This window comes from Bos indicus x Bos taurus, chromosome 21 (genome assembly GCF_003369695.1).
Source record: "Bos indicus x Bos taurus breed Angus x Brahman F1 hybrid chromosome 21, Bos_hybrid_MaternalHap_v2.0, whole genome shotgun sequence".
In the NCBI taxonomy this organism is placed as follows: domain Eukaryota; kingdom Metazoa; phylum Chordata; class Mammalia; order Artiodactyla; family Bovidae; genus Bos; species Bos indicus x Bos taurus.
Window position 1 is genome coordinate 33,756,648 of NC_040096.1, and position 11,042 is coordinate 33,767,689.

The 11,042-nt window shown below is 59.2% G+C and overlaps 1 protein-coding gene across 2 annotated transcripts; it reads left to right on the top strand.

Moving 5' to 3' along the window:
• Nucleotides 1-570: 570 nt before the first annotated feature.
• Nucleotides 571-7,625, top strand: ULK3 (unc-51 like kinase 3). Of its 2 annotated transcripts, XM_027522058.1 has the most exons (16): nucleotides 609-745; nucleotides 1,394-1,534; nucleotides 1,618-1,738; nucleotides 2,438-2,542; nucleotides 3,204-3,347; nucleotides 3,543-3,625; nucleotides 4,238-4,393; nucleotides 4,568-4,673; nucleotides 4,879-4,919; nucleotides 5,152-5,254; nucleotides 5,392-5,456; nucleotides 5,542-5,620; nucleotides 5,696-5,736; nucleotides 6,115-6,162; nucleotides 6,313-6,379; nucleotides 6,499-7,622. In XM_027522058.1, exons 1-16 carry the CDS (start codon nucleotides 644-646, stop codon nucleotides 6,513-6,515), a joined length of 1,419 nt encoding a protein of 472 aa, XP_027377859.1. In that variant the 5' UTR covers nucleotides 609-643; the 3' UTR covers nucleotides 6,516-7,622. The 2 variants fall into 2 exon arrangements, with proteins under 2 accessions (XP_027377858.1, XP_027377859.1); XM_027522057.1 differs by having other exon boundaries at nucleotides 571-745; nucleotides 5,542-5,736; nucleotides 6,499-7,625.
• The last annotated feature ends 3,417 nt before the right edge of the window (nucleotides 7,626-11,042 follow it).

Genomic DNA, 11,042 nt, shown 5'->3' on the forward strand with positions numbered 1-11,042 from the left:
AAGTTGGGAGTGCCCCGTAGGGTAGGGACTGAGGCAGGCCAGCCGTAGGTGAGAAGATGAAGATGCTGTGTCTGGTCACTCTGCTCCCTGGCCAGTCTGGGCAGGCTCAGTCCCTCACCCCTGGGTGTGAGCCCCTTACTGAGATTGCTTGTCCTCTTCCATGGTACTTTCTTGTTCCAGTACTTCCACATTCACAGTTGCTGGTCTTGGAGGAGAGGGGCCTCTTTGAACACACCCTATCCACGTCTTAGATAGAGCTTCTCTCCTATCCCATTCACATGGGCGATCTAATAAGATGCTGTCTAGCCTGCATGGGATTTCCCGGGTGACCTCTGCTAACTCCCGTTAGGCCCGCGAGGACCTGCGTATCTCCAAATGGATCTTGCGGGTACTGGCGAGTCATCTGATTTCCTGTGCAGGTGAAGGCGGAGGCTCCCAGGAGCCGCACCTGGAGGGGAGGGGCGCCGGGGCGGTCGGGCGCCGGCGCCCCGCCCCGCCTGCCTCGCTGCACTTCCGGCGGGCGCCGCTCGGGGCAGTGTGGAGTCCGGTCCTACCGCGGCGCGCGCGCTCCCCTCTCGGCTCCTGGCCGGAACCCCGGCTCCGGGAACCAGGAAGCGCCCGGCCGCGGGCGCGGGCTGTCGGGATGGCGGGGTCCGGCTGGGGCCCCCCGCGACTGGACGGCTTCATTCTCACTGAGCGCCTGGGCAGTGGCACGTATGCCACGGTGTACAAGGCCTACGCCAAGGTGGGTGCGGGGCGCCTTGGGGCTTCTGTGCGAGGCAGCAATTGGGGGCTCGAGAACTTCTGAGGTTCTGGCCCTGGTGCCCGCCAGACGCTAAGCAAGCCCGGGCCGGGAAACGGGGAGAGGTTGAGACGGCGTGAGCTAAGGGTGCACGGCTTGGCCTGTGCCAGGTTGACCTTCTGTGGAGGAGGTGTGCGGTGACCGCCGCAGATAGGTCTTCAAAGCAAATAAACACCGCTGTTGTGCGGAGAGACGAGTGAAGACCTCGATGGAGCCTCGGCGTTAGTGGCTGAAGACTAGGCTCCAAACAGGGAGGATACCTGTGGGCTAGGAGTCTGGGGCAGGGTTCTAGAAGGCTGGACCCACTTAGGAAGCAGAGTGGGCAGTTTAGAACAGTGAATAACATGCCTTAGCAGGGGCACTCTAGAATACAATGAAAGGGATTGTGAAGCAGAGAGGCTAGTGGGGAAGCCAGGATTCCAGAATCTGGGTGCCTTACTGGCCTGAGAGAGGGCAGCTGGGCAACCTGGATGCTGGTGTGAGTGGGTAGGCCGAGAGAGGAGGAGCAGGGCAGAGGGGACCAGAGCCTTCTGGCCATGCATGGTTCTTGGTCCTCTCAAGGCAGAGCCCTTGAATCTCCTGTCCCCACAGAAGGATACTCGGGAGGTGGTAGCCATAAAGTGTGTGGCCAAGAAGAGTCTGAACAAGGCATCCGTGGAAAACCTCCTGACAGAAATTGAGATCCTCAAGGGCATTCGACACCCCCACATTGTACAGCTGAAAGACTTCCAGGTGTGGGCTTGGGATGGGGTGACCACCGAAGGGGGCTGAGAAGGGCCACTCTCTTCAAGCCTCCTCTCTGCCTCTAACCCCAGTGGGACAGTGACAACATCTACCTCATCATGGAGTTCTGCGCAGGAGGTGACCTGTCTCGCTTCATCCACACCCGCAGGATTCTGCCTGAGAAGGTGGCTAGGGTCTTCATGCAGCAGTTGGGTAAAAGCCTCTGACACCAGCCTGATGCCCCTTCCCATGATCTCTGCTCTCCCACCCCACCCCTGCCCCAGGCTTAGAGTTGTGACACTCTTAGCAGTTGCCTGCTATCCCAGCTTGGATTTGTAGGGCCCACCCTTCGTTTTGCCCATCCCTGGCTTAAGGATGCTGTGAGAGAGATGGAGAGGAGTCCCATCCGTGGGGAGTACCAGCTTCCACACGTGAAACATCTTCAGTAACATAAAGACCTCATGGAGCATTCTGAAGACCCAAGTGTTTTGCCAAGGAGAAGAGCAAGGGCCTAAAGGGCTGGGACATCTAGGGAGGCTTCTAGGAGGAGGGGAGACTTGTGAAGGAGCACAAGGGAGGAAGGAGGTCACTCGAGGTGGGCGTGAGGCAAAGTCTTAGCAGTTGGGGGGGAGCCTGGTGCTTGTATGTAAAGCATTTGGTGTAGGGACTTTGCTGGTGGTTCAGTGGTTAGATCAGACTCTGCGTTCCCAACGCAGGGGGCCCAGATTCAATCCCTGGTCAGAGAACTAGATCCCACATGCTACAGCTGAGATGTAGCACAGGCAAAAAAAAAAAAAAAAAAAAAAAGCATTTGGTAGACCAGGCCAGAACTGGGGTTGGGCAGGCAGGTAAGAGAGGGGATGGGAGAGAGGCTTCTCTGACCTGTCACTCTGCACGGTTCCTACTGCCTAGCCAGCGCCCTGCAGTTCTTACATGAACGGAACATCTCTCACCTGGACCTGAAGCCACAGAACATTCTGCTGAGCTCCCTGGAGAAGCCCCACCTTAAACTGGCAGGTATGAGTCTGGAACGGAAGGTGTGGAGGTTTGGAGGGTGGTGTGCAGAGGGCTCCTTCTGCCTGGGCTCGCTCAGCAGCCCTGGTTCTCATGGAGCCCTCGAGTCATCAGACAGCGACAGGCTGGGATGTCCAGGGACGGGCCCCGTCACCAAAAGGTAGGGCCTTTCTCAGGCTACCGATGCTTGACTCCAGCAATGTGATATCCTGGGTGGGGTCAGGGTTCAAAGTGTGACCAGACTTAGTCCTTTATCCATCACCGACTATGACTCAGTCTGGGGCAGTGTTGGAAAGTGTGGAGTGGGAAAAGGGGTAGTTGTGGCCCCTGATAAAATTTGGAGAACTGACTTGAAGCTGGAGGCCAGAGAGGTCCACTGAGCTGAGTAGGACAGTGAGGGAGAGGTCAACCCCTAGTGAGCCCTTATCCTCATTGGTGTGGGCTTCCTGGGAAAAGGTGTGCAGGGGGCTGTGCAGGATGGGTAGAGTATATGCCCTCAAGGAGGTAGAAGGGTTTGTAGTGAGAGAAACGACATGAGCAAATTAGGGAAGTGGGGTTAATCCTGGTGAGTCTAGAGGGTGGGAGGAATCCCGCCCAGGAACCCACGGGTAGTCTGTAAAGCAGGAGCAGAAACTGAGCCTGCTGCCTGGCCTCTTGCCTGCAGACTTTGGCTTTGCACAGCACATGTCCCCCCGGGATGAGAAGCACGTGCTTCGTGGCTCCCCACTCTATATGGCTCCCGAGATGGTGTGTCAGCGGCAGTACGATGCCCGTGTAGACCTCTGGTCTGTGGGGGTCATCCTGTATGGTGAGAGCTCTGTCCCCTGCCCCCACGTGGAGGCCTGCACTGTCAGAGCATCCTCAGTCAGAGCATCACTGGGCCACTCCTGAAGGGTTTTAATGAAAACACTGACTTGCCTGGTCTGGGGCCCTTCTCCAGGAGTGGGCCAGGCCCAGCTTGACCCTATCCCCTCCCAGCCTGCCCTCTGCCTCCCTTCCACAGAAGCCCTCTTCGGGCAGCCCCCCTTTGCCTCCAGGTCGTTCTCAGAGCTGGAAGAGAAGATCCGGAGCAACCGGGTTATTGAGGTAGGTCTAGCAGGGCCTTCGAAACTGTGAGGCGCAGCGGGAGTCAGGGCCCTGAGGTGGCAGAGCTCACTGCCACCTGCACAGACTGGGGTGTGGGCTCCAGGCCACCACTGTGGAGCTGGGCACGCTCTAGCCTGACAGTTGGCTCCATGCAGTCCCGGTGACCCAGATCAACCAAAGTGGGGAGCAAAAGGCCTGCCCTACAGCCTGTTTCAGGTTCCCCACAGGGAGAAGGGCTTCCCAGGTGGCTCAGTGATAATCTGCCTGCCAATGCAGGAGACACAGGAGATGCGTGTTCATCCCTGTGTTGGGAAGATCCCCTGGAGAGGAAATGGCAACCCACTCCAGTATTCCTGCCTGGAGAATCCCATGGACAGAGGAGCCTAGCAGGCTACAGTCCATAGGACCACAAAGACAGGAGCCTGGGGAGGAGGCTTGGCTCTCACTGGCTGTCACATTCTGACCTGTCACTCTTCCTCCTTGCCTCATATTCTCCATCTGTCAGTGTGTGTCTTGGGGGCCCCCCAGGGCAGGGTGGTCCTGACAGGCCTTGGGGGCTGGGGGCCAGGGTGCCAGAGCTGAGTGTGATCTGTTCCACCCCTACCCCCGCAGCTCCCCCTGCGGCCCCAACTCTCCCACGACTGCCGAGATCTGCTGCAGCGGCTCCTGGAGCGGGACCCCAGCCGCCGCATCTCCTTCCAGGACTTCTTCGCCCACCCTTGGGTAGACCTGGAGCACATGCCCAGTGGGGAGAGCCTGGGACGAGCAGTGAGCAGCCAGTGGAGACGGGTGGGCTGAGGGCAGGTGGGGGGTTTCATCGACCCCTTTCAGTGGTTACCAGGTGACCTGCCCAGCAGGAGGCAGAGGGTGGGCTCAGGGTATGGATGACCCCTTGCGGTGAGTGTGGGGAGTGGGCATGACTCCCGATCTGCCCTCCCGCAGACCGCCCTGGTGGTGCAGGCTGTGAAGAAGGACCAGGAGGGGGACGCTGCGGCCGCCTTGTCTCTCTACTGCAAGGCCCTGGACTTCTTCGTCCCCGCCCTGCACTGTGAGTGCCAGGCGGGTGTGGCAGGACAGGGTCAGCCACAGCCACAGTGGCTGGGTACCAGAAGCAGCTCCTCTTCCAGAATTTTGTGGGAGACAAGACAGTGGAGAAACCTGGAACTCATTTCTTTGGGGGATTCCAGAGGGGTTGGTGTGAGGCAGGGGTCTCCTCGCTTCAGAGGCCTCATTTAAACCCCCATTTTCTGCAGATGAAGTGGATGCCCAGCGGAAGGAGGCAATTAAGGCAAAGGTGATCAGAGTCCCCTGAGGACATGGGGAGGGGTCCCAGGGCCTCTGGGGGTTGGCTCTCCTAGAGGAACCTCCCTCCCCAGGAAGGGGTTCAGGCTGGCCTCAGTTGGCCCCTGCAACTGATGTTGCAGTTTGGGGCAATCACTGAGGACCCAAAGGGAGAACCTGGAGCTGGGTGCTGGCGAGGGAGGCAGTGGGGGACAGCCCTTCCTCAGCCCCTTGCCCTCCAGCAGGTAGGGCAGTATGTATCCCGGGCTGAGGAGCTCAAGGCCATTGTCTCCTCCTCCAATCGGGCCCTGCTGAGGCAAGGGACCTCTGCCCGAGACCTGCTCAGAGGTAGGCCCTGACCCCCACTGACCACCAGTTCCCCGGCCACTTCCCTCCAGCCCAAGGGGGAGGGAGGTGGAGGTAGGTGTCCTGAGGTGAGAAAGCAGACGGCCCCTGTCACAGTGCATCTTTGCCCCTCATCCCAGAGATGGCCCGGGACAAGCCGCGCCTCCTGGCTGCCCTGGAAGTGGCTTCGGCTGCCATGGCCAAGGTTTGGAGCTGCTGGGAGGGGTCTGGGCGGGGCAGGAGGAGTCCAGGTCGTCCCCCTAGACGACCTAGTGTCCATGTGGCTGCAGGAGGAAGAGGCTGGCGGGGAGCAGGACGCACTGGCCCTGTACCAGCACAGTCTGGGGGAGCTGCTGCTGCTGCTGGCAGGTAAGGCCCCAGCCCCACCTCCCCAACGGCCCCTGGCCACCCCGCCCTCACCACGCACCCTCCCTCTCTCTGCAGCGGAGCCCTCAGGCCGGAGGCGGGAGCTGCTTCACACTGAGGTGCCCACTGGGGTTGGGAGGGTCGGTGGGGATGGGGGGGTGGGGTTCCTCTTCCCCATTTGCCCTGCTTCCATGTGTGGGGACCTCCTTGGGTTCCCTCAAGGTGCCCCAGGTCTGGGAGTCAAACCTCACAGACTTGCTAAGTTGGTGACTCCCGTGCACGTCATCAGGGCTCAGGTGCTTGGGTCAGGGCAGAGGGACAGGCAGGGTCTGGGAACTGAGCAGCAGTCAGGAGGCTTCTGGAGGAAGGGGCAGAGAAGGACTCAGGCAAGTTGTTCTGATGAGGCAGAGGATCCCAGGGAGCATTAGGAGTGAGAAGGAGCTTGACTTGAAGGCCTCTCCTCACCCCGCGTCCCTGGGCATGTCTTCCCTTGGCAGGTTCAGAATCTCATGGCTCGGGCTGAGTACCTGAAGGAGCAGGTCAAGGTGGGCATGTGGGGACCCACACTGGGGCGAAGCTTTGTGCGTTCTGTTCCTCTCTGCCCATGGCTGTCTGTCCCCTGCTCCCTGTGCTGTGACTCCCTCTCGTTACTGTCTGAAGGCCTCTTCTCACAGTCTGTCCTTTATGTTCTGCAGATGAAAGAGTCTCACTGGGAAGCCGAGACCCTGGACAAAGAGGGGCTGTCGGAGTCTGTTCGTAGCTGTGAGTCCTGCCCTGGGGTCTGACCCTTCACCTGAGGAGGGATGAAGACTGGGGCAGCCCTAGATTCTGCCTCTCTTGCCGGAGACCCGAGACTGACGCTCCCCACTTCCCCTCCGCAGCTTGTACTCTGCAGTGACCCTGAAGGATGATCGGACAGATCACTGGGAACTGGAGACACACCCCAGCTGGCCCCCAGAATTCTGTGGCCTTCAGCAACACTAAGGAGCAGGCTTCCTGGATGGCCAATTCTGGGACCCCCGCATACCACAGGATCCCCAGCACCCCTGGGCGACTTCTAACTTCCTAGAGAGTCTAAGAGCCCGTGGTGTGTGCCGGGAGCATGGGGCCTTGGCCTGGGGTGGGGAGAACTCTTGGAGAAGTGTGTTTCTGTCACGTGACTTTTGTTTGGTGGTTGCTGGGCGCTGAGCCTGTTGATTTCTGGTTTTGCTCTGAGATGAGGGCCAGGGCCCTCTGCAGGGCACTCCTGCTTTTTTCACTCCCTGCCAGCAGGCAGCTGTACCCACCCCTGTCTTTCCTGGGAGCCTCACCTCCCTCTGTGCACTGGAACAGGGCTTCCAAGACCCCTCAGGGACCATCCATCCCACCATATGCACTCAGCCCTGCAGAGCTCAACCAGTCTTCCGGGAGCTGACCCCGGCCTACCCTCTCGATATTTTAAGATTATCCTTCATGCATGAAAACAATATCTTTGGTAGAGATGGGGCAAATTTGAGAAACCCATGCCTTGTTCTTGCCCTGGTCTGGAGGGCACAAGGGGAGGGGTCCTCAGTCCTCATCCCTCCCACCTTCATCCCTCTGAGGAATGCCGGTACTGACCGCAGAGCTGGTCCAGGCCTGGGACGGGGAGGCATGCGGGCCCCAGGGGAACCAGTGATCCAGGGACCTGGCCCTGGGTCTGACACGGCTGCTCCACCAGTGTGTGACCCCAGGCAAGCTCCTCCCCTTTCCCGGCCTGGGTTCTCCCCATCTCTCCAGTGGCACTGTCGCTCTCTCCTCAAGCCCCTGCGTGGGCTTCCAGGAGAACAAAGTGTCTTTAACCTGGAAAGAATATGTCTACCTGGAGTTATTTAGCCTTTTCTTTTCTAAACAATCAGAGAGGGTGTTAGTGATTTCTAATCCTTCTGTCCTTAAATGCCTCCTTGGGGCAAGAGTTGTCTGCCTTCCCTATAGGAGACTGGGTGTAAAGAATATAATTCATTGTTTTTCTATTAAATTATTTTCTGAATTTCTTCTTCTCTTCTTGCCTTGAGAAAAACAGCAGAGAGAGCCCCAGCTCACAGGCTGGGGCTAGAGGGGCTCCAGGAAAAGCTGGGTGGAGCGGGAGGCTGGGGGAGGTCATAGGCTGGGGGGAGTGAAAGCCACATCTGCCCCCTGCCCTCAGCCCCAGGGTTTCCGGGAGAGCCAGGCTGACCTACTACCAGGCCTCCCACCGTCCAGGAGAGCAGTGGGGAGCTGCAAGCGCAGGCCTCAGAGCCCAGGGAAGGCCCTTCCTGTCTGCACGGGGAGAAGGGCCCAGTGACCACAGTGATTCTGCTGAATGTCTGTGCTGCACACTGCTCGTCCTAGACAGGACCCAGTGTCTCCGCCCCCTCTCACCCTGGGTCAGAGAGCCAGATTAGGGAAAGGGCATCCTCTAGGGTGTGTTGTGCTCATGCTCAGCTCCCAGGGCCCCCCAAGTTGGGGTAGTTTCCAGCAGCCCTCCCCCGACCCTCGGGTGGGAGGAGCATCTTTGGGAACTTAGGGAGATGGAGCTCGCCCCCTTGGGCAGCCACCAAGGCCCGAGTTCCCTTAAAGGGCTAACTTCTCCAGAAGCCTGACCGTTGGGTGGCAGTGTGGAGCAGTGACCTGGAAGGCAGGAAGCAGAGCTAAACTCCTGGCCTTGATCTGTGGCTCTGAAGCTTGGGACCCATTGAGTAGCCTGTTTCTCAGTAAAATGAGGATGAAGGTAAATGCCCCGTGGGAACCTGCGAGGATTAAATGAGCCTGGCACACAGAATTAAAAAAATGTTATTTTCAGAGGAATGCATTCAGATTATTTTTGGGAGTGGGCTGGACAGAAAACCCTCTGAGTAAAATGAGAAGGAGGGAGGAGAATGAATGGATCCAGTTGTGGGGATAAATTGAGAGAAATGGATGGGAGGGAGAGTGGGAATGAGGAAGGATGGGGTTTGTGAAAGACTAATCGAATAGAAGGATAATGGGGTAAAAGCTTGGCCCTGGAGGCCCCAGTTTCTATTTGTGATGTCTGCATTGGCGATCTGAGGACAGGGGTCTGATACTATTCTACATGTGATTGTGGAGGGGAGTGGGCCCCCATGGGGGCACTGGGTATAAGAAAGACCTGAAGCCAGAGGCTGGCGGAGGAGGCCCTGGGGAAGGTGTCTAAGCCACCTGCCAAGGGGGGAGGCGGCCCAGCCAGAGGAGGTGGGGCTCCCCAGGACTTTCTTTAAATGACAGGCCTGTGGGAAATATGCTAATCTTTTTTAATAAGTTTTTTTCCCTAGGAGCAAGAGTTTCCATCTCTCACCTTTAACACTCTGAGAGTGCCCAAGACAGGGCAGGCCACCTCTCCCTCCCAGCCTCTGGGTGCTCACCCTGCCGTGCCCTCACCTCCACTAAGTCCCCCAGCCCAGCCAGCACTGGGCCCTCTGTCACCCAAGGGGCCAGCCCCGGGAGAAGCAGATGGGCCTCTGGAGCAGGTTGAGGGACCCAGGCGTCTGGCCGGCCTGACCAGCTAGGGTGAGGAGGACACAGAACCTCGGCTCCTGAGGGACGCCGTCTAGAAGGTCTGCTGTCCTCAGAGGCCAGCTACCATCCAGGCCCTCCCTAAGAGGGAGGTGGCCTGACCCCGAGGCTGGGGTGTGAAAGAAGGGGGCACTTTCCCCAGAGCAACTCACACCCACCCCCGCCACACATACACAGATACTAACAGGCCACAGGCCACAGACATCTACAAAAACACTCACATACCCATGCAGACCCCACACAGACTTGCAGTCATGATCGAACAGACACAGGCACGGTTCTTGTTGGTTAGAGACAAGGCAGCCTCAGCGTTGCTGCTTCCCCAGACCTAGCCCAGCCTGGCTCCCTTGCTCCAAGCCTCACACGGATTCTGGGAACAGCGATTTCTGGCAGGCACCGGGTGGGAGGCGGGGCAGCAGGCTCCATGGTTCCCTCGTACTCCCCTCATGTGCGGCTCCCCACCCCCAGCCCAGCCTCAGGAGTCAGCTGGGTCAGTAGGCACTGCCAGCAGCTCGGGCTCAGCAAATGGACATCCCCCAGATGTCCCATTGCCTGCCCCTGCCGGGGCCTCCAGTGTTGGAGGAGGGACCATATGGCCACTGGGGGAAGGGAAGAGCCTCTCAACTCCAAACCCATCACCACCCTCTCCAGCTCCTCCCTGGAGATCGACTGGCCTCCAGAAAGTCATTTCTCTCTGTACCCCTCCTCCCTCTGGGAACCAGGCCTGGGCTGTCTGCAGGGGTGAAGGCAGAAGGGGGCTTGAGCCTGGCAGGGGCCAGGGGTCGCCACTTATCTCCCTGAAGTCCCCTGTTTCTGGAGCCAGAGAGCCTGAGGGTGGGGGTGAGAGGGAGCAGGCCGGCCAGCTCTGTTGTCTTCCTCCTGAAAGAGTGAGGGGGTTGGAGGGGTTGTCTTATCACCTGTCAGCATGTCCTGTATCCTCAGACTGCCTGCGGGGTGAGAAGGAAGAAAGGAGAGAACAGGAGGGAGGGGCCGGGAGAAGAATGATACCTTCCCTAAACTATGGTGCCCTAATGGTGGGACTTGCATCGGTCTGGAAATTTTTGGTGGTGAGTGGCTTTGTGGCTGTCACATCACACCCGGAGGATGGACTAGTCATCAAGAAAGTGATGGTCTAAGTGGGAGTAGAAGCAGGATGGGAGGACTGCGGGGCTGAGGGCTGAGCGTGCGGCAGATGCAGGGGGCACTCCAGCTCGGCCAGGTCAGCCTCACGTTGAGGGCATAGGTGTTGGGTGGGTGAGAGCCAGGAAGGAGACTGAGGGTTGGAGATGAGAGGGCCGTGGGCTGACAGGGAAGTTCAGAGAGCAGGGGAAGGAAGAGCGAGGTGGGGAGGCGAGCAGAGCCTGTGCACCCCTCAGCCCACCCTCCTTGCCCATCTCTGCCTGAGCCCCAGAGCCTTCACTGCCCTCTCCACCTCGATTCCAGGGACAGGCAGACAGGTCAGGGCCCCTCAGGGTTCTCAGGCTGTGAGCAAGGAGCCAGAATGGGGGCTCGGCCCCCTCCCACTCCCTAACCCCAGGCCCCAGCCAGCCCATTTTGTGAGGGTTCAGTGAGTGTTCACTCCCCGGCCTCCCCACGGCCCGCATCCCTGCTCTTTCGCTTTGGTCCTGCAAACCACTGAGGGGAAAGGGTCTGTCCAGTCCCATTAGGCAGAAGGCCCCTGGAGGGCGGAGTGCTGACGTGGGCCTTGCTGCTGATGCTGCCGAGGTGGCCCATGCCCCACCCCCCACAACCTGGGGCCAGAACTTGGTCTCCTCCAGCTCCAGGAAGGTCAGGAGGGGTTTTTGTCCCATGACCCTCCTTGGGGGCAGCCCAGGCCCCTTTCCCTGGGGTGTTCAAGAGAGAAGACCCAGCGTGACAGCTGAGCATCACTGCCCAG